Source organism: Arctopsyche grandis, chromosome 4, assembly GCF_051622035.1.
Source record: "Arctopsyche grandis isolate Sample6627 chromosome 4, ASM5162203v2, whole genome shotgun sequence".
Taxonomy (NCBI): Eukaryota; Metazoa; Arthropoda; class Insecta; order Trichoptera; family Hydropsychidae; genus Arctopsyche; species Arctopsyche grandis.
In genome coordinates, this window is record NC_135358.1 from 1,397,121 (window position 1) to 1,425,093 (window position 27,973).

Consider the following 27,973-nt stretch of genomic DNA (forward strand, 5'->3'; position numbering starts at 1 on the left):
GCTTACGACAGGTCAAAGTAAAATCGAATCAAGATGATCAACGTCGGCGGAATTATCTCCATCATCATCTTCTATGTTATGATTCTGGCTGTCGGCATCTGGGCAGCTAAGAAGAAACAAGCCGGAAATGATTCTGAAGAGGAAGTCATGTTGGCCGGAAGGAGTATCGGCCTCTTTGTCGGAATATTCACAATGACAGGTGAGATTTTAATATTGTGAAAATCTTTGCATACATTTTTATAAAATATGTATCATTGATTTTCAATTTGATCTGCTTTATGAGTTGCAAATATAATAATAATTTTAATTTATTCTTATTTTTTTATATGTAATAATATATAATGAAGGCTTTGTAATTATTTAAAATACATTTTAAGAAAAATTTTGATAAAATTTCAAACGAAATAGTTCTTTTAATGGTTCTTTTCAATATTGAATCAATCTCTTAAGGAAAATCTTTTTTTTCATAAAATTAATCAGAATGATAATTTGCAATTTTTGTCGTAGTAATATTTTAATATAATACGCTATTTTTCATCTAAAAATATTGACAGTTTTGTTTTCTTTTTTGGAAAACATTTATATTTTCTATGCGGCCAAAATTATGAATTCAAATAAAGATTTTTTGCTATAATCGTATAAACAATATTTAATTCAGAATTAAGTTTTATTTAAAACAGATGATAGCACCTTCTAAATTGTACAGTCAAATATTAAAAAAATTTAACCACTTAATCGCCACGCGTTTGTAGAAACCGATTCGATTATTTTATTATACATATGTGTTTTGTAGTGCCAACCCTTGACACTACCTATTGAATATATCACAAACTATATTTTTCAATTACATAAGTATCACAGGATATTTTTAGATGTCACTGTGAAGAAACCAAAATTATTTTCTAGTCATAGCCTTAAATAGGAACAACCAACGGTCTGCTTATGGCGATGAAGTGGTCAAACTATGTAATTCACACAGATAATAGAATTGAATATGAGTAGGAATAATCTCGACAGAAGATTTTAAAATCCAAATCTAGGTATAAAAATAAATATATGTACATACATAATATGTATAGTACTTACATAATTTAGGTCAGTATACTTGAACAATGTTCTAAATTAGATTTTCCTTGAACCGATTCATACAGGTAACGCAATGTCGCATAGTATGGAATTTGAAAGTAGCGATCATATTTCCGAAGCGTTTCATTTTATTGTATCATAAAATGAAACGATATATTTTACATACATACATCTATAGTAGGTGCAATCTCGTTAGTAAATCCACATTGTAAATTTTAAACAATAAACTTCTACGTATGTATAGATATATATAATACTTCGGCAGGTGAATTCCAATTATAAAGAATTATTATTTTTCAAATCCACCTGAAGCCAAATAAATTTTAACGTTGAAAAAGTTCTTTCGTTTTTTATATTTTAATTAATGCAAATTCAGACGGAGGTTTCCCTCGCTCAACAAAAACACGGGCTTACTTAATTAATATTGAGACGAACCCAAACAAATTCGTTCCAGACCAGTATAAGATACGCTCCTTTTAGTAGAGGCGTAATCAATCTGCTGGGCCGTCGAATGAATAAAAAATAATTCAGCCCCAACATACATAAGAAGAATTGAACGAAAATGGAGGCTCTTGATGGCTTCGAGCCTCCACTAGTTTTCTATTTCGGGCCGAGCTCACACTAAGGCCGGAAAATCGATTTTCCGGCCCTTTCATATTTACGACGAGTCGATTTTCTACGACCCTGCTCGACGTGGATATTTTGTCTTGTCCTGGGTAGTAAATTAAAGTACAGGGTGTTTTGTTATGTATTTTAAATTTTTAACGACGATCGATAGCACGTAATTGCGTACGTGTCGTGAAATATTAGTGAAACGTTCAATGACTCCGATCGATTATTGGCGTGTGTTTGCTTTGGAAGGTGGTCATTATGAATCCTATGGGAAAAGAGTGGACTAATTCGAATGTTGAAATTGTTTCAATATTAGCCTCTTGTGGTTATTTTACGTGATTAAATCGACCGGTGGAAAAGTTTGATATCGCAAGCTAGAATTAAATTGCCTTTTTTCACTATGAATTGGTCCTCAAATTTTATTTGTTTTCATTTTTCTAATAAGTAAAAGTCACAATCTTATCGCTTTATTTTTTTATATTAAGAATATATGAAAAGGAAAAAAAAATAAATCTTAATCCTAAAAGGGCGCCATTTTTACATACCTCCTTTACGTTTCACATGGCTTTCGTGTTAGTGGTCATTTTTATCTCTTATCCGATCGTTTTCATACTTTGCCATATTGCTCATTTTGGTCATCAATATAAGTAAATGGAGCCTCCACCATTACGATGGTGCAAATATATCGTGTAAGACGCGATTGTAATTTGCCCGCCGACATTCTATTTGACGTTTACGGTTGACGTTTGTTTGTTAGTTTTAAACATAGATGGCAATAGTAAAAAAAAATTATTGGTGTTTTTATTCAAAATAATAATTTTATATACAAATTATAGAAAAGGTGTATTTTTAAAAAACTTTTTTTTATTTATTTATGTTTTTATGTAGGTTTTTCATTCCAAATTGACCATTTTTCCTTTCAAATTGACATTGAAAAGGTGTCAATTTGAAACGAAAAAGGTTTAGTTTGAAATGAAAATAACTCCATTTGAAATAAAAAACGGGTGGGTCAATTTGGAATGAAAAACCTGTATATTTTTTGATTTTTAATGCTTATTCTTCATTTCGAAAATATAAAAAATAGACTAAATAACAGTTTTTCACGACAAATTTTGAAAAATTTCTATTTACAGGAAAAAAATCGACAAAAATTTGACTTTTCTTTTTCCCAAAATTGCTCAAAGATTTTTGTTTTCATTTTACGAAAGTAGACACTTATAATTTAATGTCAATCCTTTGTAAGTTTAAATATATTAAGCAGTCTCATAATGTGAAATTAGCAATTGTATATTTGTAGCCCATTTGTGTTAATTATATTCATTTTCTTAAATACTTTTCATTGAAGAGTTAAAAAAAATTATTTAATACGTGAAAGTGACCTTTCATTTTGGTTCATCGCCCGTTTAATTAAATATGCATAATCGAGATGAATAGGTTCAAGAAAATTCTATCAAAATTTGATGCAATTTGAATGACATTGTTAGAAAGCGTCCAGACTTTTCTATGATGTATGGATACATTTATGTTGATTGAATTATTTTCGGCGAACGTTTTTGAGTACCTATTAGATTAGAATGAATACAAATTACAGCATTAGCCATGCGTCATTGAAGACTGCTGTAGCTAACGATGTACGTAATATTTCAACTGCTTTTTTTCTAAACAAATTCGTCTGAAAATTATTGCGATTTAGATCTAAATTAATCAGTGAATTTTTTTCTGTTTTATAATAAAAATAAAATTGTATATTTAATTTGTATATTTTTAAATCATTAGCTACCTGGGTTGGAGGTGGTTACATAAACGGCACGGCAGAGGCAATCTATACATCTGGATTGGTTTGGTGTCAAGCTCCCTTTGGATATGCCCTTTCTTTAGTTTTCGGTAAGTGACCTTTTACATTGAAATCAAATATACAAACTGCGCAAATAATATCTTTAGCGATCGAAAATTTCTCTCTAAATCGCAATACGGTATAAGTCTAATGACTATGTAATTGTTGACAGATACGATAAGTATTGATAGTAAATGATTGATTGAAATATTGTTTGGTTTTGGAATTCCGATACGATTGCGAATTGCATACTCGTTGACATTTTCAACGGATGGTTTCGGAAACTGATTGGAAACTAATATGTATAATTTAAAATAAAGTAACAATACGAACGGAAATACAAATCGGAAACTGGAACTGAAACAGGAATCAGGAATTGGAAATTAAACAGGGATTGGGATGTGTGTGTGTGTGTATTTGTGTGTCTTCATGGATGTGTGTACGCTTCCGCGCACACTTACGCGCATTTGACTATGACGTCACCCGTTCCAACTCAGGCGCTCTCGACACGATCGGTCGTCACGCCACATCCCTATACATAACATATACTCCTGGTTTTCTTATTTGTTTTTTTTTAATCTTCATACTTGTCCACGCACTCGCAAATACAAACATACATACATACATAAAAGCACACATATTTTCCTATGATATTGTTTTTGAATGTTAAACACACGATGACATAATCCGGAAAATGTTTTTCGGAAAATGAGGGTTGAAAATTCTCGCTGTTCATTAAATTTCATTCGGCTCTGAAAATATTATAAATGGAATGTTTATTAAAATTTACACGGCGAATTTGTGTGGCTTATATAGAAAATTTCAATATACATAACGTTGTTTGTGAAATATTAGAGGTACAAAGTTTACTATGTAATTATATATTTTTTTGTTTACTTTTCCTTTCATACGTTTGTATATTATATTAAATAAAAAGTACTTTGGGTTATGAAATATAATTAATACATTTGTTGATAAAAAACCATTTTAATAAAATAGGTAGAGAATGTTTGTTAACTAATAAATAATTTGCCATTTATAATAGTCTTATTCGGTAATCAAACTTTTTTTACGTCTTTTCTTATCTTCAATATTTTTTTATATATAAATATGTAGAATAGTTTTACTTCAATTAAAATAAACAAAATAGCACTGAATAAAATATAATATAGTAGACGAGTGTTGACAAAAATATCTAAAAAAGTATGTTTCATATTATCTTTTACAAAAATTTCAATAAACTGTACAATGGAAAAAAAACTCTTTCTACAATAGAAAATATTAATTTTTCAAAAATGCATTAAATTAATTATTTTCCGATATTCTCTACATTTACATATTTACAGTATGAGAAATTCTGTTTTACAAAAATATATACAGACTGATAATATTATCGTGTAAACATTTTTTTGCCGCACATTTACATTTTTCAGCTACATATGTAAAACATTTTTCACATACATGTATTTCGTTGTCATGTTAACGACCTTTTCATTTTTGTTTTTATTACGATATCACATATACTCGTATCTAACTTCTAGTTCCTAAACCTTAAAAAAACCAGGACTGTGGAGTGGGAGCCGCAGTTGTGGAGTCGTGGCTTTTTCACCGGAATCAGAGTTGTTAAAAACGAAACGACTTCGACTCCGATTTCTTATCTATGTAAACACATTCTTTACGCATATTTGACTTACATGTATAGTGCATTGATTACGTAGCACAGCGGCTCCCAAACCGTACCACTTGGTGGTACACGATTGGTGGTTTTGGTTCCACGACATAAGATCCAACGACAAAGGTTCCACGAAAGAAGATCTACCCGATAGAATTAACTCGATATCGGATTTAAATATGGAGCGTTTTATCAAAAATTCTTACTTTTATATTTTGTTTTCGGACTTTTTGTGGCTGGACCTTTAACCGGTTGGAAAATTTATTGGTCGGACGTTTTTTTTTCGTGGAATCAATAATTTTTTTTTTCGTGGAACCTTTGTCGTAGGATCTTATATCATTGGACCTAATGTCTTGATACGGATGGTTGTTGGAATGCAGGATTTACAATAATAAAAATAGAAATATTTTTTATATAATTAATAAACATTATCTTAATCATAGTCGACGTCAATATGTACAGTCGATGATCGAAAATCCAGCAATTGATACCGTTTTCCCCTGATCCGGCATGAACTTTGGAGTATATAAAATTTAAAGTATGATTAGAAAATTAGATTTTTGGAAGCTGTGTATCGAAAATGATCAACCTGCATTATTTGAAACCTTACATAATTTCTTATCTGAAAACAAAATTCGTTAGTCTCGGGATATATGTGAAAAAATAATTGAACATTTAATCGAATCGCTGAAATCGTCTTTTACGCGGTACTTCCCCAAACCTGAAGAAGCAAACGATTGGATTTTAAACCCCTTTGATAGTGAATATTTTCGGACAGGTACGTCATTATCAATCAAAGAAAAGGAGAACTTGATTGAACTTTCAAGTGATAAGGTTATCAACTTTTGACTAGATATTAGTGAAGAATATGAACATCTTACTGACAAAGCGTTTAAATTTATGTTGCCGTTTACTAGCACTGAACTGGTTGAGATAGCTTTCTCTTCATATATTTTTTTAAAAGAAATATATTGAATGAATTCAGCTTCAGACTTAAGGGTATATCTCGCATCACTTGAATTGAATTTTAAAAAACTATGTTCCTCGAAACAAGCTAAATAATCTCATTAAATTTATTTTGTAACGAGATTTAATTAAGAAAAGAAAATATATTATATGTACTTTTTAATTTTGTGTTTTTATCAAAACCAATTATCAGTAATAGAAGTATGACGAAATAGTAGATAAATATATTAAACTTAGAGCATATTATAATAGTGACTCTGCAAATCCACAAAATTTCTTAACAAAACATATCCATTGCGTCAACCCTGTCTTCATATTCCTTACTAATACTATATAATTACACTTGCAATAACAAATTTCATGAAATAAAATCATTTTTATATGGCGTAATGTACTATCAAGTGGTATGCGAGTCAAAAATGGTTGGGAGCCGCTGACGTAGCACATCAAAGGATGGCTCTTTTGAGGGAAATTATGACAGTTGAACTCATTTGCATTGGACATTTAAGCGCACTTATGTGATCTTAAGTGAATTTTTAAATCTATTGTTAGATCCACACTCACTACCTAAGTTAGTGAAAACATAATTTCGCTGGCGAAACTTTTATTTCACTGACACTAACATTTTCACTGCACATACATTCGCACATTAAATTTAAAATAAATTAGTTTCAATTTTCACTCATAGATGTCTATAGTAAAACCCATATTAATTGTATTGAAAAAGTCCAACTAAAATTTATCAAATCCTTACGCTACCGTTTGTTTCTATCTACGCACTACTATATACTGTTACCGATATTTTAAAATTCCTATCCTTTAACATTCTTTCTGTCAGGCGACGTACCACTGCTGCTATATTCCTTTTTAAGCTCCTAAAGGGTTTCCGTGATTGTCCCGATTTACCCGGTTGGTTTCAGGATCCCAATTAGGTATCCTAGACACGTTGCATTCTTTTCACTTAATCCTTTTAAAACCAATTCCCTAAAATATTCCTATCCACAGCGTGTTTATCATATGTTTAACGGGGAGCTGAATGACGTGGATCTATTCGGTATTTCCTTGCATCAAATTCAGGACTGCCATCAGGAGAGTCTTGATTGATTGATCCATTTATATATTTCTATTATATAATATTTATCCAATAATAAATCATTTTATGTTTCGTTATGCACTGTCGTATTTAGTCATATTTTAGTTTTTATTCTTTTCTTTTTCACGTGTTTGTCTTTTATATTTTATTAATTACATTTTATGTAATTTGTAAAAATCTATAATTGGGCTCAGATGCTATTTTGTTATATTTATTCTTTATTTTTATGCATTTCTATATCTGCTGTCTATTGATTTTTCAATAAAAAAAAAATAAATTATATGTATAATTGAATGTCTGTCTGTCTGTTTGTCTGTTTGTCTGTTTGTCTGTTTGTCTGTTTGTATGTTTGTCTGTTTGTCTGTTTGTATGTTTGTCTGTTTGCAGTTTGTATGTTTGTCTGTTTGTCTGTTTATCTGTTTTTCTGGTTGTCTGTCTGTCTGTCTGTCTGTCTCGTATAGGCTCCTAAACCACTCAACCGATTACGATGGAACTTTCGGGATTTGTTGTCTGCATATCTGGGAAGCTTAATGTGAAAAAAAACTTCTTAATAATAATTGTAATCACAATTTTACCGACGCGAAAGTTTGAAGTGCCATTGTGTAGTCAAGGAAATGTGATCGTTGGTAACCACGTTACCAGTTAGTTTATGACGACACGGCGTTGAAGAGACCATCACTTGAAACGGGAACGGGGATGGGAATTGCATGCCTTATTCTGGCATTGCAACGCATGTCGGGTTCAGCTAGTAAATTAATAAATGTAACAAAACAAGGCAATCGATTTGCTAGCTGTTGGATAATTAAAGATTTTCTCCACACAGGCGGCATATTCTTCGCAAATCCGATGCGAAAGCAGGGCTACATCACAATGTTGGATCCACTGCAGGACTTGTTCGGCGAACGAATGGGAGGCTTGCTCTTTTTACCAGCCCTGTGCGGAGAAGTTTTCTGGGCGGCCGGGATCCTAGCAGCTCTCGGTAATCAATAGCCACTTTTTACCTAGAAATGTCAACGTTTGAAGTGTTTCGCTGATTTTGCTGTTGAAATTCAGGAGCCACGCTGTCCGTCATCATCGACATGGACCACCGAACCTCGGTCATCTTCTCGGCCTGTGTGGCCGTCTTCTACACCCTGTTCGGCGGTCTGTATTCCGTCGCTTACACGGATGTCATCCAGTTGTTCTGCATCTTTGTGGGTCTTTGGATGTGCATCCCGTTCGCTTGGGCCAACGATCACGTGAAGCCGCTTAGCTCCATGGAAGTGGATTGGATTGGGGCCGTTTCACCGAACGAGCATTGGTACTATTTAGACTATGGATTGCTGCTCGTCTTCGGTGGGATTCCTTGGCAGGTTAGAGTATTGATATGTTTATTTGCTATTTGTTCTGTAACAGTGTTGGTGAACCTTTTGTAACTCACGACTGGGACTATCCAAAATTAGCATTTTTCTTAATCAAGTATTGGTAAAACAATATTGAGTAGTTAGCTTTTATTATATTTCATTTTTGAAAATGACAAAGCATAGACGAGTTGACGGAAATTTTTTAAATATGCCTATGAAGTTTATATTTCACTATTGACAAAGCGGAAATAATTGAATTATCTATCTGGGGCCAAAACTCGCAAAATGGCAAAGTTTCAAAGAGATCGGAAGAGTTTTAGGAGGTTTGTTCAAAACAATTTGCAAAGTGAAACCAAGTAGAACCTTGTAAAAATACGCAATAATTAAATAATGTTATTATTTTATAAGTACAAATTTTAGCGCAAGTTTTAATTTTGCTCTTTTCACCGAAAACGACCGGTCATTGTAGCAATATTAGTTTTTTGTAACAGGTTTTTATTTCAAAATCGTTCTGTCAATGAAAAATCTTGGTCCCATAGGTTCGCCACCATTGTCCTGTAAAATGTGTATTGTCTGAGAATAGAACATTTATTTAAAATTCTAATGGGTGGGCCAAAATACAATATTTATTAATATTAAATGAATTTATTAAAATCTTATCTATATAAATATTAATTTAAAATACAAAAATATATTTTTCGATTTCTCGGGATTAAATTAACCAAAATTCGCCTTTTTAAAAATTTCACATAATAATTTTTAAAAATAATATAAAAATTCATTGTATATATGTAATGAATGTTACATTATTTAAAGTAGACTATAGATAGGAATATGTTGTTTTTATTTATATTATGGTTCATATATGTATGTATGTATTGTTTTTAAAATATATTCATTTTAATGGTACTGATTCAGCAATCATTATCTATTTTATCCATTATTTTTCTTGTTCTTAGTATTTATTTTAATGTTAGTGTTTAAGGCATACTAGGAAAATAGCTCAAAAAACCTATTTACAATTATGTACATACATAAATAAATTCATATGTACATCTGTCAAATCGTATTCAAACGTGCAATTGAATTGACACTTAATAAAATTGATAAATTTGTATATTCCATTTATATTACATGTCTAGATATCGATCTGAAAACGCTCCGTTTTGATACAAGAAAATAGCGCCATGAATAAGCGGAAAAATATCCCTTTGACAGCTCGATCATTCATGAAATAATGAATATGTTCATTCGAAACGTCAACCTTAATATATTTTCGCCTGACAATAATAGAAATATATGTATTATATCGATTTTTCGAGGAATACTTGGATATAAATTCATATGAAATTCGAGGGACGTATTTTCGAGGGATGTATGCTTCGATCCAAAACTTTGAATTGTATATTTAATGCGAGAAAAAGAAAAAGGGACGGTTGCGTGTTATAAATCAAATATTTACGGCCAAAACCTCGGATAACTTTTTTTGAAATGAGATTTACGTGGCATTTTCTAGACTTAATATAAAAGTGCTTTGCCTTTGGCAAAATCAAAGGTAAAAGGTGCAAATGTTTATATAGCAAAATACGGCAGAAGTATCGGGCGATAATTAACATAAATGATTTTTTATATATGTTTTCAATTCAAATTAAATCGATTATATTTATAATATTATGTGTATATGACTTATTAATTATAATACAAATTTAACTAAATTATGCGTATAATACATATTTGTGCAGAATGATTGATATTTCGTTGGAATAATATTCCACATTTAATTTTCAACTGTATATTTTTAATAAGCACACCTCTTAAATATAAAATTTGTTTTGAAATTAAAATTAATTTACTAATTTAAATAAAAATACTAAAAAACAATTGAAAACGATTTGAGCATTTTTTATAGGCGCAAAATCTGCTGTAATGTTTTCGTAAGGCTTTTTTCACAATTTAATATGTATGAGTTTGAAGTTATTTTTATATGTATATATATATATACATATGTATGTACATATATATGCTGGTATATATTGCTGGTAGAATTGCCCATATTATTGGCTCACTCTGGATATTTTTGTCTATAGGTGTACTTCCAAAGAGTTTTGTCCAGCAAAACAGCCGGTCGTGCTCAGCTTTTATCCTACGTGGCTGCTTTTGGTTGTATCTTGATGGCCATACCACCAGTGTTGATTGGTGCTATTGCTAAAGCAACTGGTAAGTTTTATAAAATTATAAAAAAATATTAAAGCACTACGAACTCGATTATCATCATACCTAGAAATATGAACAGTAATGTCGATTTGGGCTGCTCAATTCTCTTAGTTTTGAATTATGCAGCGTATAATTAACGAGTAGGGAGAGTTGGAAACTTTTAGAAATCTCAACGTTTGTTATGCTCTGGAAGGATTCGTTAGTGTTGGTCTGAAGTGTGGCTTTGTAGTTGGCGACTTGAAAGCTCACAAAAGCTCCGAGAGCATTATACCTCATAAAACTAAATAGCGCTGCTTTGACGTTGTATTATTTTCAACGGCAAAACCAAGTGTCGTATAATTAGCAGTTCTTATGAAGATTGTCTACTTACATAATTAATTTGAACGTGACGTAATTTACATTTGAAATTTTTAACGACTTTCGAAAATGTGTACAACACTTCCACTACATTAATTGCGACAAAGTGGCGCGATTGAATTGCAAATTATGCTACATTTTAAATGCGAAACATTTTTAAAGTCAAATTTAATCATACTTTTAAATGAGCAGAAAAGTTAGGCTAATCTGTTTACGACGTAAGATATTTTTACGTAGTTTTTAAACGGCTTAAATTTATTTACATGGTATAAAATATATGAATTTAATTTTCACCGTGGAAACTGAAATTGGGCATCTTACATATTAATAAAAGTCACTCAAGAATTTTTTTGACAGTACTCAGAAATGTTGACACGTGTCATTTATGTAAGTGTCATAGAGAATTTAAATTTAAAAATAAAAGTTGATATGATATTATTACAAGTACCTATACGTAAAATGTAATATTTTATGACTAATTTATATGAATATGGATTCGTATATTGTATTTCATCTTTTTGAATAAGCGAAAGCCATAAATTTAATATTGCTTCATTTAGACTAAAACCACATACATTATTCAATATTTGATTGGTCAGAAATCTGGTATGCACCGAATGTTGGAGAACATTAAATCAACGGACATTATCAATTTATCTACTTATATATATGTAGATTTAAATGATTTCTTAGTAGATAAATCTGTCGTAGGGTCTCTAGCTACGACAGTCAAATCTCTCGACTTCATCGCAATGAAAATTTTTTATTAAATTAAGAATTGCCTGTCGAAATTGCCAAAAACTATGCTTTGACGTTATATGTATACCTACATATATAATCGCAAATCTCACTGTTAAAAAACTAGGATCAACTGAATGATTGTTTAATTTATTTAACAGAAGTCTAATTTGTTTTCAGATAAGTTGTTTGAGAATTCTCTGAATTTTATCGTAGTCATTTAATAACCGAAAATTTAAAGTAATGAATGTGTGTATGACGAGTTTTTTTTGTTCCAGCTTGGAATGAAACTGATTACAAAGGTCCATATCCTCTGACCCAAGCCGAGACATCGATGATTCTGCCGATGGTTCTTCAATACTTGACACCAGATTTCGTGTCGTTCTTCGGTTTGGGAGCTGTTTCAGCTGCGGTCATGTCTTCAGCGGATTCCAGCGTTCTGAGTGCTTCGTCCATGTTTGCCAGGTATAAATATATTATTATTATTGTATAATATTATTAGCTTTGATCGCTCGATATTCTATGTTGATTTTACGACGTGCTGTTTGATGGTACAGTGTAAATGTTTACTTTCCAGGAACGTGTACAAACTCATCTTTCGGCAGAGAGCCTCCGAAATGGAGATTATTTGGGTGATGAGGGGTGGCATTTTGGTGGTTGGTGTTTTGTCGACGATCATGGCGCTAACAATACCTTCGATTTACGGTCTATGGTAATTATATATTTTTTTTATTATTATTATGTGTATCTACATACATACATATGTAGTACAATATATTGGGAGAAATACTCGCGCTATGAATACATATATTATGGTAATGTGAAGTGGGCCAAAATTAATCACACAATTTTGATCGCTTATTAATATTTAAATAACGGATATAATTTCATTATTTTAATTGAAAAATATAAATTACGTATGTAAATTAAATATCGAACTTAGTGAGTAGTTAATTTGTATCGAATAAGTATTGAAAATTTTATTCAAATTAAAAAGTACGTAACATCAATTGGGCTTGAGACAAAAAATTGGACAATTTTATTTAAATTTATTAAAAGCACGTCTTCGCATTTCAATTATTTATTCAATTTGTACGTAATTGATACAATGGCGAATAATTAAAATAATATAGTATTTCTTCACCCCTACATATTTCATTGTAATTATTAAATTTTGTCTGGTTGATTATAAAAATTGAAACGTTTCAAGAATTTGATAGATAATTATTTTTTCAATTTATCATTTAATTATTAATTTTTTTCCCATCTAAAATATAAAATATACCTGATTAATTATAAACTATTGGGGATCATTTTTTTTTATTAAAGTAGTATTTTTTTGTCTTTATATGCAATTCGTTCTAAAAAATGCAATTAATTTGAAGATTTAGATCGATATAATATATTAAATAGTTTTTATTTAATTTATTTTTAAATATATTAATATAAATTTTCATAGCTTTTGTTTTGATATAATACAAAAAATAAATAAAAAATAGTAAAACCAAAAAAAATATGTTAATTTAAATAAGAGTGATTTATTTTGGTCCGCCTTCCATTTTTTGTCTATTTGACTGGAATGAGTATGCAAACTCACGTTTTTACTAAAAAAACTACATGAAGTAGGTACTCGAATATGTACTTCGAAATTTATTTAATACATGCGAATAAATGTCTGCAAGCAGTAGTGCAAAACAATCGGCATTTGAAAATATGTAATTTGCACCCAGGTCAATGTGCTCGGATTTGGTGTACGTGATCCTGTTCCCGCAACTGTTGATGGTCGTGCACTTCAAACATCACTGTAACACTTACGGGTCCTTGTCGGCTTACATAGTCGCTTTGATAGTGAGGCTGAGTGGTGGAGAAGTCATGCTGGGACTACCAGCTCTGATAGAATATCCTGGATGGGATGCCGAAAATCAGAGGCAGCTCTTCCCCTTCAGGACGATGGCCATGTCCATATCTCTGTTTACGCTGGCGGGCGTGTCTTGGCTTACTAGGTGAGTTTGATATTATTTACTTTATCAGGCGACGAAAGGTTGTCCCAAATAGTCACAATAGCCAATTTCCGAATATTCCGGCTATAGGAACCGATCGAGTCACGTCATAAATGCCATAAATAGCATCTGACCAGCAGCACTACAGAAATACTTCAAATCATACATCGTATGACTTTTACTTTATCTATGTACGTAGTAACAATAGATGAAGTTTTGTGATCATGCAAAAATTCTAACTCGAGATTTTGACGGATTCGAACTCAGAATTGATCACGTTTTCACGATCTAGAAAAAATGTGTGCGTGTGTGTGTATGTGTATTTTGGGTATTTTTTGAACACCGTTAGTCCTATCGGACTGAAATTTAGTTACTGAAATTTTTATCGATACGATGTAATTTTTTTTCAAATTTTGTTCACCAGAAATGGTACCGCCCCTTATAAGTGTCCTCTTTTTTTTAGGTTTTTGAATTAAATTATCTCCCAAACCGCTAACTGAATCGGACTGAATTTTTTTTACATATAATATAAATAATAATTTTTATAACCTTATAATTTTTAAATATTTTTATCTGAACCGGAAGTAGTACTTTTACTCTAGAGAATCGAGGTTTTTTTTATGTTTTTCTCAGAAACGTTTTGGTTTATTGAACTAAAATTTCATATCTACAAGTTTAAGCTTAATACCAAGTTATGTATAAAATTTGTTAAGCATCCCTCAACCTGAGACATCTCAGCTTAAAACTACCTATAATGTCGTTTCGAAAAACGAATAAAAATAAACGGAACATTTCAGAAAATTTGGTAGCTTACGGTTTGTGAGATAATTTGTCGGTATTAAATTAAAAACTGTAGATTTGCTTGGCGGATAAACTAACAAACAAAATAAAATTCGTATACCAGCTGGAATTTCTCAGGCAGGTGAAATCTGAAAAATAACAAAATAAACATTTTAGGGGGGCCATGAAATGATTGGCCCTAATTTGAAAGCTGTAGAATTGTATATCTAATAAAAAATCATTCGCCTCTATATATGTATAGTAAATTAACCGGCGTTGGTTAGGCGGATGTCCGTCGGCCATATGTCCATCGGCCAAATGTTCGTTCGGCCAAGCGTCCGTCGGCCTAGCATCCGTCGGCCAAGTGTCCATTCGGCCAATAGTACGTCAACCCACAATATGAAGTTTCTTAATCAAATAAGTCCGTTTTTGACGAAAATACTATGGGGTTCCATGTGTACTCCGCTTGGGCAGAGCTGGAATTTATTTTTGCTTGGTAAAGGAAAGGATAACTGAAAAAATTACGTATTCGAGTGCTTGAGGTGTGTATAGGGTTGGATTGGGTCACCGGGAAGCTGGGAAATATGTATCATGCCATATTATACAATTGTGCGTATGTAACGTGAAGTAGGCGTTAAATTATTCAGTCATAATGGGGTGTGTTGTCCGCGTTATTATAATTGGAACGATGGTCATAATATTTGCATACTAATTCGAGAAGTGTAGTGGTACTCTTTTAGCGTGAATAATTTGGGGATAATTAAACATAAAATGTTTTTCTGGGATGTTTGCGCACTCGTTTTAATGGCGTGTAATTTTGAAACTGTATTTTTAAATTGTAAATTTAATTATTAAAAATAAAATAATATTTTTGAACGAATTATTTATATTACTCTTAGAATAGAAGTTTGACATCACGGGTCTTTTTTTAATACTATCAAATTAACTTATTTTTACAAGCTTTTTATCATAAAACTTGTAAAAACTTGTTCACAGAGTGAAGCTAATAAAAAGCTTGTAAAAATCATTCACGTTATTACATACATAGTTCGACTTGAATTTCTGAGACAAGTTTCCCTCCTTCCTTACTTGTAGTTTATGTTTTTTTTATCTGTATTTTAATTATGTATTTAATCTTTATCAAAATGTGCCGATAGTATTCATAAATACACATAAGTATTTGTTTAAATTGTTCAATCGCTACATACGAAGAATTTATTCGAAGATTTTAAGATCGGCGAGTATGAAACGAAAAAGTGTAACTTAAAATGTTCCATAGAAATATAATGGAAAATGTATTCGTTAGCCCGTCAAATGACGGTTGGTGCTCAAATTGAATTCTTTTGAAAATATTAACCTTTACGTACTTACTTCTAAATTCTCCTATACATCATCAACCATACTTTAGCGATACTTGACATATTATACTAATGATATATTAACATATGTTTGTATATGCTCATATACACGGATTTCAAAACAGCCTTTGACCTTATTAATCACCAGATTTTGCTTGTAAAATTAAGCTGTCTGGGATTATCTGATATTTTTAGAGCCTTGAAAAATCCGATTTTTATTTATTTATTGAAAAATCAACAGACAACAGATGTAGAAATGCATATTTATGTAAAATTCTATTTTGTGAATAAGAGGCAATATTTTCATATTGCGGCAAGGTTTCTGACGAATACCCTACCCATTCTGGTGTTCCTCGGGGTTCTAATTTAGGTCCCCTGCTCTTCATTATATTTATAAATGATATCTTTAAAGTTATTAATCACTCTGAATTCTTATTGTTTGCAAATTAAATCTAAATTATATATTAGCAAAATCTATTGATGACCGTTGTGATTCCGTTGATCACCAATTTGTTGACGTACCAATTTTTTTTATTATAGTACATACAATACTACGTACAATATTTATTTCAAGTTTAGACCATTATAGCATTACAGGAATTCGTAATGCGCCACAATGGTCAAAAATATAACAAAAAAGAAATTAAAAACAATAATAACTAAAGAAATTAGACTATTAATATATATTCGCATATATACTTACAAATGTATATGTACATACATTTACTTACTTTTGTACATATATGTACTTTTTTAAGTATTTTAAAACCACACATTATCTTCACGTCACTGATAATCTTTATAATAAATTTCAATACAATTAATCCCTCAGCTGGAACTTCAATTTAAGAGGACTATCCGGCTTATTAATCATGACAGTTTTGACACACAATCCCCGCCTATCCAAGATATCTTGAAATTTCTTACCAGCTTCAAAATCGTAATATGAATATTTTGTTCAGCCAATCTCCTGGCAATGCACATACGAGAACCATGCCCAAAAGGTATGCTCAAAAAGGGATGATGCTGTCTGTAATTTTCATCACCTCTCAACCACCTTTCGGGCATATATTCTGTGGACCTTTTGAAATACTTATCCAGCATGGAAACAACTTGGTTATGCGTCACGAGGTTAATCCCTTTTGGTATTCTGTAACCAGATAAAGCAATGTCTTGAGTTAATGTGCGGTCTACACCGATTGAAACTGGATGTGTTCTGAGTGACTCCTTCAAACAGACCTTCAAATAGTTTGCCTTGGTTAAAATTTCGTCAGTGATGACTCCCTGGGGGTTTGGAAGGAGTTCCAAAGCTTCCTTATACAACTTCTCTTGAACTCGAGGATTTGTCGCTATGTTGTACATACAAAGCGAAAGCGGTCGTAAATGAAGTCGTTTCAATGCCCCCCAAAATCAAATCAACACTCATTGCCGTCACGTCCTTCAAATTCATATCAGGATTTGCAAAATAAGTCTCCAACAATGATAGTTTTTCTTTTTCGAGTTGATTTTTATCCATATTTTTAAATATTTGCAATTTTTTCCATATCAAACTCATTGTTATTCCTTCGAGGTATTCCAAATTTTTACGAACTCTTTTGTAGAGTGGTAGCTCTACATACATATTTCAATAGACTCGATACAGTATCCAGCGGTAACATTTGCTTATTTATATATTCGGTACATTTTATGGTGTTCGACGAAACCGAATCTTCCAACATTTCCTCATCGGAAAAACTATCGATCTTTTCGTCGAATGCTATGGTCAATATCAGTTGTAAATTGAGCCTTTCCAAATCGTGCAAACAATCGATCGGGTCTTTATGCAAGTAAACTCTCTTTATTCGATCGATAAAATCTGAAATTTGATGATTGCGTCACGTGTTGCCAGAGGCATCAAGCTCCTCAACCAGATTTCTATTACCTTGGATTTGTTTCATCTAAAATATGCTGATCTAGTTGATAAATTGTTTAATTTGAGATCGTAACGTGTTTATTATTGCATTTGTTTTATATTTATGCTAATTTTGTTTTTGTTTTTTTTTTCTTCATTTTTTGTATCATTGTATCATTTTTTATTGGTTTATTCCGTCATAGTGATGACTAGGAATTACTCTGTAATGTCACTATGACAAAATTGTAATAAATAAATATCCGGCGTCACCAGAGTTAAAATTATTTAAAAATTAGCATTGATTGTATTAGCAATATGTTATTACATACATACATAAGTTTTATGTATACATACATATTTAGTGGCAAAATGTTGTGCGCATCTGAAGAGTAAGTCGCCAGGGACGAGAGCCGGTCGAATTATATCGGCAATTATTATTGCGTCAATTTATCACTACGATGACTGTGATTGCTCAAGTTTATAACCATGTAATATGTATAATGATAAGTGTATTTTTTTTCGAAAATTCCCTTGAACTTGGTTACATCACGCATCGATTTGACCCCAAGACGAGTCAAGGTCTAGAAATTTCGGACATATTGAAAATCGACAATGAGATTAGCCAAGAAGCGGTTCTAAGTATGTACATACATGTCTGATATTATTATTTCGCAACGCATCGGTCGTGATATTCATTCCAATCGTTTATATGTACATTGATGCATAAAAGTGCATCCGGATTGTTCAGACGTTTTGGAGTGCATCAAAACCGATTGCGTAAATTGTCTGGTCAGTTAATTGGATATATGACTATATGGCTGGAGAGTGTACTTCTCTATTTACTACCAGTTTCAGTAAACTCGTATATTCTCTCCAAATGCAATGAAAGCTTTTTCGCTATTTCAAAATTGCATTTCTGTTGCATCGCAAAGGCCGTCTGCTCTCTAATATAATGTTTCTCATACTGCTTTTGAGTTATTTCATTTCTATTCGTGTATAAGTTTGAAGCTGAACGGTGGGCCAAAAAAGGAATCACATTATTTTGATTTTATAGAAACGCTTAAAACATTTAAATAATCGACACGATTTAAATTGAAAATAATATATCATCATCATCATCATTTACAGCCATTCACCATCCACTGCTGGATGAAGGTCTCTCCAGCACGCATCTCGTCTCTGTTATGCACAACTCTCACTAATCTCACTCCATACGTTTTTCTAATTTTATCCACCCATCTTCCTTTAGGCCTTCTTTCATACTTTTCTCTCTGATACCGTTCTAGCACTTATTTTGTCAACTTTTCCTTCATTCTTCTGGGCATTTATAAAACCTGTAATTTGCAGTGGTGACCAGTGGAAAATGGTTTTGGGGGTACTGTATGTACCAGTCTAAAGTTTCGAGGTACTGCAGTACCGCAGTTTTTATAGATGAGCTACGCACTGGTCATTTGTATGTATTGTCACGCTCCAATGAAAGATTAAATAGTTTTTCTTTATTTAATTGTTATTAAAACGTCTCATTTATCTTATTGGTAGAATTTAATTATGGAACGGAGAATTTAAATGAGGTACGTAGAACTGTTTTACTTGAAATTTGCTTCACTATTTAACTTTGTTCTGCTGCTGTGCTGACCGTCACTTGCGGGGTCGACATTAATGACTAACTTAAATTCTAACAGTAATGAGTTTATATACTCTTCTTTAAAACAATGAAGTGTCGAAGACACGTGTCGTACAATTTTGGTTAGTCAGTGATTAAGGTGTGCTATAAATCAACGGTGTTACTTATTAAATTGGGTGTGCCGCAAATCAATGGTGCTACTTATTAAGTTAAGTGTGCCACAAATCAATGGTGTGTCTTATTTCTACTGGTTAGTCGACTACATTGATAAGCGAGGTACATAACAGTATGTATGTATGTACATACATATATATGATTACATTCGCAGACAAATTATAATGAGTTATATTATTATAATTATGAATATATTTTATATAATAGTAAATTTATATAAAATAAATTCTAAAAAGTGATATTGTATGTATGTGCATTCGAATACTGTGTTTTTTCTCACTATAAATGATTTCAACATGAATAGATGTACATATGTATGTATGCATCGACAGTTTATATCATAAATCACAATAAATATGTTTGAGAATCGTTGATTTAATACAACTTGTTATGCACGACGCATTCAAATCTTCAATCACATCAAAGATGACCGGCCAATGACGCGTTTTTGCGCGTAATTACACCGCTTTTGAAACAATTTTACGATCTCGTCTAGATGTGCAAAATTCTCGAGATAATAACAATATTTATCGATGGTAAATGCAATAAAACACGATTATTTATTTATAAGCTTCGTCATAGCGATGTATTTTTATTCGATTTGTTACGAAACTTTCGTCCGTTGTATATACAAGATGTTTAGTGTCTAATTCGATTGTTTCAAACTTGCGGTTTTATCTTTCTATTTTAGCTACTGCTCATACCGAACAAAGTTATGTAGTGGCTCATAATTTTATCGAATTGAGTTATCTGCAAAGACACAGTTTTACCTCAACTCCAGTTTGGACTCGGCTCTTAAAAAGGTCAATGTTAAATATTGAAATACACTTCATGCTTAAAAATTTCATTGCCTATTTTACTCGCATTTCTGTTTGGGATTTGTATAAATATAATATTAGACATTTCGACGTTGACATTTCAATAATAATGAACCTTGGTTCATTTTTAGCAACGGAAACGACGGAGGTAAGAAAGATTGTTGTCACGGTTTGATGCAACATAATATATTAAAATATATAATAGAAGTTGAGACATGGGAGATGTCAGCTAGCGTGGATAATATGAAATATTAAGTTAGAATAAAAATAATATTTCTGTGTTGTTTTTCGTTATGATGAATTTTTTGCGGAAAATTTGTGCGATATGAGATTTAATTTCTGTTTTGTGCCAATTCATTTTTTTATTAAGATTTCCATTAAGCGCAATGTAGTGGAGTCGTTCAAAATTAATTGGACAATTATCCAATTTCTTTGTGGGGGAATTTCGGTGAAATTTTTCACATTTAAAGAAGGTCTTTTTATTTCGTCTTCTGGGTATGATTTTAATGTTGTACCAGTGAAATAATTAAATAATAATAATATTAAAAACTCTATTATCGGTCTCTTATATACACGGATATTATAAATACATATATTATTTTTTTTCCAATTATAATTTTTTCCTACGAGCTTTTCTGAAATTAATTTCATTGTTTTTTAAACACACACACACACACACATATATTTACATACAAGTATTGATTTGTGTTACAATTTAATATTCATTATTTATTATTTCATTCAATCAGATGATATTTCATTTGAAATACACACTTTTTAAATAATAATAAAAAGCTGATTTGTGGTAGGTAGGCATAAACGATAAAAGTGTAAACTTTTTGTAAATTATAAATATAGAAAAATAGAGGTTGTATTCAACATATAAAGTTTTTATACTAAATTAGTGTTTAGCCTAGTTTATTATTGCTATTTATAAGTGATTACATCACAGAACAACGTCTACATGCACAGCTATGTATGTATTTATGTACTATACGTAGAAGAGTAGTTATTCTTGATGTTTTCATTGATAAAAATGTCTCTGAAAATAGCGTTGACCTTACACTACTTTCGTGAGCTCCTGACCGGAAAGTGTTAACATTTCAGCACGAGATTTTTTCGAATAATTAATTACTTGCGACGTATTTTTTTTATAGACCGACAAAATAAAAAAAAATTACTAGTCGAAATATATAGCCAGCAGATTAGCTGTGCTAATCTTTAATACTACTGGTCAGACTTGGATATTTGTGATTTCAAGTCGATCGTTTCTTTTCAGAGTTTGCCGATTTATCTGATTTCATTGTTGAAACGGTTCCCCCAAATTGGCAAAAATCACCTTACTCGCTATGTCACAAATAGCTGAATTTGATTTATGTACAATATTTAAATATTTATGCACAAGTCTAAATCCATAAATATTTCTATGGATTAATTAGTTAATAAATTGATTGTTAATTTAGTGTATTTCAGCCTCTCGAAATACAACGATTTCTGTAATAAAAAAATGCTGCAATGTTTGTAATTAATTGTCTAAGAAGGCGCATTGGGGTCTACTTGTTGGCCTTCCTGGGATATTATTTTCGTTATGTATTAATTTATGTTTAATTGTTATTTTGTTTTTTTTTGTGTTATATTTTTTGACCATTGTGGCGCTTTAGGAATTCCTGTTATGCCACAATGGTTTGTTTCGAATAAAATAAATAAATATCTATGTCAAATAAAATAAAATATGATAAGTAGTTACAGTCAAAATTGCTGATTATGAAAAAAATATTTATAATCTAATTATTTTCCAATACAATTGATTCCGCAGCTATATACATTTATAACGAATTAAAAAATGAATATATTGGATATGAATACTGCTATTTTTTACCAATAAATTTGAATGTGAATTTCTATATAATTTTTGGACAATAAAATCAGTCAAAAGTTTACGTTCTACAGTTGAAAAAAATTATCAAAAATATCTCGATGCAAGTATTAAATGCATTTTATTTAGATAACACAAGTTAAATAAATTCGGTATTGTTATATGTATGTAAATGAATTGGCGTGTAATTTTATTTTATGTATCGGCTTTAAATGAGCAATTCGTTAAAGAATATTTTTGCATTCAAATTTTTACTACTAAGTTGACTTAAGAATAATAAGAAAGCACATTAATTGTTGGTCCCTACCTTATTTAAAAATATAAGTAGTAAAACTGTGTACGTGCAGTCTGCTTTCCAAAATTAGCTTGACATTTTTGACATGTACTATTTATAAAATAATACCAACCAGAAATAAATGTATTTACATACAACATCACATTAACAGCGCAATAATCGTTCCGTTGCATGTGCATTCGATCGTGCGATTATCAAGATTCGCACGAAACAAGGTAAGGGCCCCTTCGATGACGAAACAGAACTATAGCACTGCACCATAGTGTTTTTAGTAGAGACGTGAACCAATTAACCCGGACATAGTACATAGCAGAAGCGAATAGAAGAAGGCAGAAGTTGTCGCTGATGCAACGCATAAATCATCCGAGTGTTGGGCAAACGTCTGCGAGATTGCAACTGCATGCTAAGGTTGCATTACCTCGTGCGAAAATATATTTAATATGTATGTATAAAATTTCGAGACAATATGTATAGAACAGAGAATCTTAACCAGCGGTCCAAGATTTCAAGGGGTCTGTGATCTGATAATAGTTTCCATTGTAACAAATTTCCCCCAATTTCACTGGAATGGATTTAAAATAAAAAGTTGTTTTGGATATATACATACATAGATATCTGCGAGCACTTGGAAGCATTATAAACATATGTATGTAGGGTTGTAGAATAGTCTTTTATCGGCACCGGTACGCGACCCGCCATACAAATGTCAAAAATCAAAATAGTGTTGCGTAGGGGTGGGTGGAGGATCCAAGTAAAAGGCCAACAATCGTCTCACAGCATTTATTGATGATTAAGGAGATACACGCACTGGCAGTGCTCAGTCCAGAATGACCTGATATCGCCTACGTATCGCCTTATAAAGGGTAGATCTTTTCGGACATCTAATCTGTTTACCTATTGTATAGTCACGTATTCGGATATGTATTCCCACGACATTAGGTCTCCCCGTACCGATTCTGAGAAAGGACTAATAATGGTCATTGTTTAGCCTAAATGCACTTAGAGTCCAGATATAATCCTGGAAGTAAATGCAAGCACTTACTTAATCCGTTAACAGATAACCCTTGAACGGTCACATAGTCTCTGGGATTCTATTCAATAGTATAAAACTTAAATTTTTTCGATAAGTTTTACTACTTTTGCAAAATATTTTTCACCCAAGCTCGATGACAAGAAGCGCTGTCGTGCATAAAAATTCTGTCAGGATCAAGGATACCACCAGGCTTTATGTGAGGCACCAGATGTCTCTTTAGCACATTTAAATATCGGTCCCCATTCATGGACCCATTAACGAAATAAATACCATTCTAGCTTCTAAATTAACTTCCCTTTTCCATTTGCTTTCTTTCCCGGTAAGGTGTTGGGCTTCTACCTTCTCGTAGTCCTTACCAAACAGTACTTTTAAATCATCTTTAAAAGTACGGACGAAGACTTGTACATAAACCACTGTGTGTGTACAAAGGAAGACATTTTAAATGTAATTTCTGTCTTCATGACATGAAAGCTAAGCCATGGACCTGTAGTATTTTTCTCTCTGATATAAAAGTTGTCAATCTTAAGACATATAGCTTATTAAAATAATTGAACTGTATCTCAAACAGTTTATGATAATTCTGGTATTCTTTGAATGAATCCTATCTTGAGTTAATAGAATCTTAAACAATCTATGAGTGTTACACAATCTGATTGCACAATCTGAGTGCTACACAATCTATGAGTGCTACACAATATTTTTATGAGTGCTATACAAGTTGATTGATGTTCAACATGACACGAGTGTTATAAAATACCGCACCATTATTAAATGCAGTTATAAAAACAATCTTCAATTTAATATTTCATAAAAAATAAAAAACCTAGAAACGTATTATGTAGATTTGTATCATGTCTCAATGGATTAATTAATTAATTATTTATTTCGTGTTCTTCAGTCTCTCGAAATACAGTGATTTATGTAATAATGTTTCTTTGTTTGTAATTAATTGTCTAGGAAGGTGCATTGGGGTCTTTCTGTCAAGCCTTGCTATTATATATTTATGTAAAAATAAAATAAAATGTATGTACATATATTCTGGGAATAGATTCACGACTTGCATCCGATTGGAAAAAAAGCTTAAAAATTTTTGATATAATATCTTATGATTTATGATACATATGTATATACATATGTACATAGGTATATTATAATTTTGCTCGTTTTTGCGTTGAGTATTTGAAAAATTAAAAATATATGTACATATAATATTATACTTTTGGGGCAACTTGTGGATGGAAAAACAACAGCGAAATTGTGTGGGTTTCAGCAGAGGAAACTTTCAGTGTATGTGCACGACTGATTAGATCGCATATTGGTATGTGGAAATTTACTGTTTATACAGCAAATACAAGAATAATCAAAGTTTATTCTTGTATTTGCTGTACGCGTTTTTTTTTAAATCTCGACGGATGAGTGTTAAGTTATCCACGGTTCAAATGATGCGTAAAATGGGGTGTAGTCTTTCGAAAAATTTTCTTCTCTTTTTTGGTCTCATCCATTATTCATGACGAACCTTTTTTGACATTTGATCTAGGCAAATTTTATGCTGAAAACGATACTGTAGCCTTATTATCACGAGTCGGTTTATTTTGCCGTATTTTCGCTACTGCCAAGTATAAATTGGAATTTTTAATATTGTCGTAGCTGTGCGCCAAAATAAGAGTATAAATTGTGTGCCACATTGGAATGAATTTGGAATGAATTGGAATGGATTGTGTGCCACATTGTAAATAGGTTTTTGAGCTCTTTTTCCTATTATGCTGTACATTAACATTTGAATAATATAATACTATGATTACTAAAAATTTTTTATTTAAATTTAAAAATAGAAAATGATCAGTAGATCAGTAGCTATTAAAATATATATAAGATGTATTGTAAATATAATTTAGTAATAATAAAAAGCATTTAAAAATCAAAAAAACCTTGGAATGAACGAAATGGCAAAATGTGTGATGAAAATGTGTCTTTAAAAATGTAGTAGTAAGTCGAATAGGGCATAAATACATTTTTCGTAGACGTGCTACGGTTCTTTCGCTCAGATGGAAAAAGGTAATCGAGAAATTTGTCTGAAGAGCACTTACTGAGATGGAAAAGTTTTCTTTTGGAAATAGAATTGAATATAAACAACTCGAAAACTTATTCTATTTGTAAACGTAAAAGTCGTTCTCCAGTTATATATTCGAAATGTTTTTTGCATTAAAAATGGTTAGCTTATTTATATCGTATCATAGACTGAATTATACATATGATTAAAGTTTTAGGTGTATTTAATATACGTCTAGCCTCTAGAGAAACCATGAATTTGAAAGAATATATTATTGAGCAACTTGAATTTATTAAAAATAAATTTCAGCATAACCGAATCACTGATGATGATAATATTCACTTTCACAAAGTACTTACTTTATTTTTCATTTACCTTTATGTATCTCTGTGAGAGTGGAATATGCTAGCATTAAGATTTTAAAACTGACTGTCAATTTACAAATAAATTATAATATTAAACGATGATTATACATATTCTGGAATATCCATTTTTAACCAACATGATTTTATGAGCAACATAAAATACATCGCTAGTATAAAAGCTTTAGAAGCTTGTTACATGTTTGTAAGAATCGATTATTACTGTTTTATGCATATAATAAATTAATATATAATATACATCTATGTATATATGTATGTATTTGTGGATACATAATAATGTGGATACGTAATAATAAGTGCTCTTTGACTTTGAAGATGTGTATTTTTGAGTGTTCCTAAATATGAAATGAGATTTTTTATTATCTTTATTATAGATATATAGATATGTAGGTACATATGTTTATTTGTGATACGATGAGATGAATATTTTTAATGAGAAATTCAGGAAAACGTATAAAAATATCAACTTTGTTTTTAATTTTATCTTTTGCCATACCAGCGCTAAATTTGAATTGAGAAAATATTGCTTTCGTTATTATTATTATGAACAAAAAATTATATTCGTCTTGTTCGCGTCATGAATATTTTATTTGATTCCAAATTTACATATTTTCAGAGATAGTAAAAGTTTTCGTGATTTTTTATTTATTTGTTGAAATACATAAATTCATGAAATTCATTTATTAAAATACCTTGAAATAAGAAAAATGTATATAAATATATGTATATATGTAAATACTAGTATTTAGTATTTACCAGTGGCGTGGACTAGTGGTTAGCATATTATACTTTCGAGCAGAGTGGTCATGGGTTCGAGTCCCACTAGAGTCCCGCTGCTGGCTAGATCATGGTTTGTTACTCCAATTCAATCGTTTCTTATCAGAGTTTGCCAATTTTTCATTTGAAACGGTTCCTATAAAATTGGCATCTCCTTTTCTATCTGTCTTGCTAATCTTATGTGATTCAGCGTCTTGAAGTTTGTCAATTTTACTATAAAATGCTACAAAATTTTCTCCATAGATGTCACTGTAGATGCTTAAATGCTTGTGTATTGATTGATTGTATTGTATCTGTATAAGTGCACTCGTCGCTTTGGAGCGATTTGTAAAGGCGAGTGTTCAGGTTATATGAAATGAAATAAAATAAAAATTAATGCAAATAAAGTAATCGGAACAATTGCGAAGTTTGATGGAACGACTTGCGTTCCCTTGTTCATCTGTGAGCACCTGGCGTGGCTATATATTTGTTCGTGAGCATTCTGCGTGTTCGTTCGTGCGCGACTAATTTAGACGCAGCTTTATAGTCTCGTTTAATTGCATAAAAACTAACGTGATTTTTTGTCAACAGGTGGCTGTTTACAACGGGTCGTTTGGCGCCTCAATACGATTACTTCCACTGCGTGGTCAACATTCCTGAGGATATCCAGCGTGTCGGAGACACGTCCGAGGACGGGGAGCAAATGTCGGTGATGACTACAGGTGCAATAGGGCGTATGTACGGTGCTGCCACCACTTTGGTCGGCAAGGACGAGATGAATGGTAGGGTAAACCCCGCTTTGGAAGCTGATGATGACCTGCCTGTGGAAGAAGTCAAAGAGATAGGATCCGCAGCCAGGGGAGCGGGGGGTTCCGAAAAGGGCGGAGGCTCCGACGTGAGGAGCAGGATGGTCCCCTCGCCCATGGAAAAGAACATGAGGGGCATGCAGCATGGCAACACTGCCTTCTAAATCACCACTAGTCAACACAAATGAAGACCATAAGCATATTTATATTATAG

General features: G+C 31.7%; 1 protein-coding gene and 1 pseudogene across 1 annotated transcript; one reads left to right on the plus strand and one right to left on the minus strand.

Moving 5' to 3' along the window:
- Positions 1-33: 33 nt before the first annotated feature.
- ChT (choline transporter) lies at positions 34-27,923 on the plus strand. Its single transcript, XM_077428751.1, has 9 exons — positions 34-199; positions 3,475-3,582; positions 8,087-8,242; positions 8,317-8,615; positions 10,694-10,823; positions 12,194-12,380; positions 12,493-12,627; positions 13,646-13,918; positions 27,545-27,923. Exons 1-9 carry the CDS (start codon positions 34-36, stop codon positions 27,921-27,923), a joined length of 1,833 nt encoding a protein of 610 aa, XP_077284877.1.
- LOC143910238 (cytochrome P450 302a1, mitochondrial pseudogene) lies at positions 16,874-17,990 on the minus strand (annotated as a pseudogene).
- Positions 27,924-27,973: the final 50 nt, after the last annotated feature.

Bases quoted from the DNA above. Each gene is read 5' to 3' on its own strand.
- ChT (XM_077428751.1), top strand. From the start codon at position 34: ATGATCAACGTCGGCGGAATTATCTCCATCATCATCTTCTATGTTATG. The intron at 12,628-13,645 runs GTAATTATATAT...ATTTGCACCCAG, and splicing joins CCTTCGATTTACGGTCTATG to GTCAATGTGCTCGGATTTGG. The intron at 13,919-27,544 runs GTGAGTTTGATA...TTTTGTCAACAG, and splicing joins GGCGTGTCTTGGCTTACTAG to GTGGCTGTTTACAACGGGTC.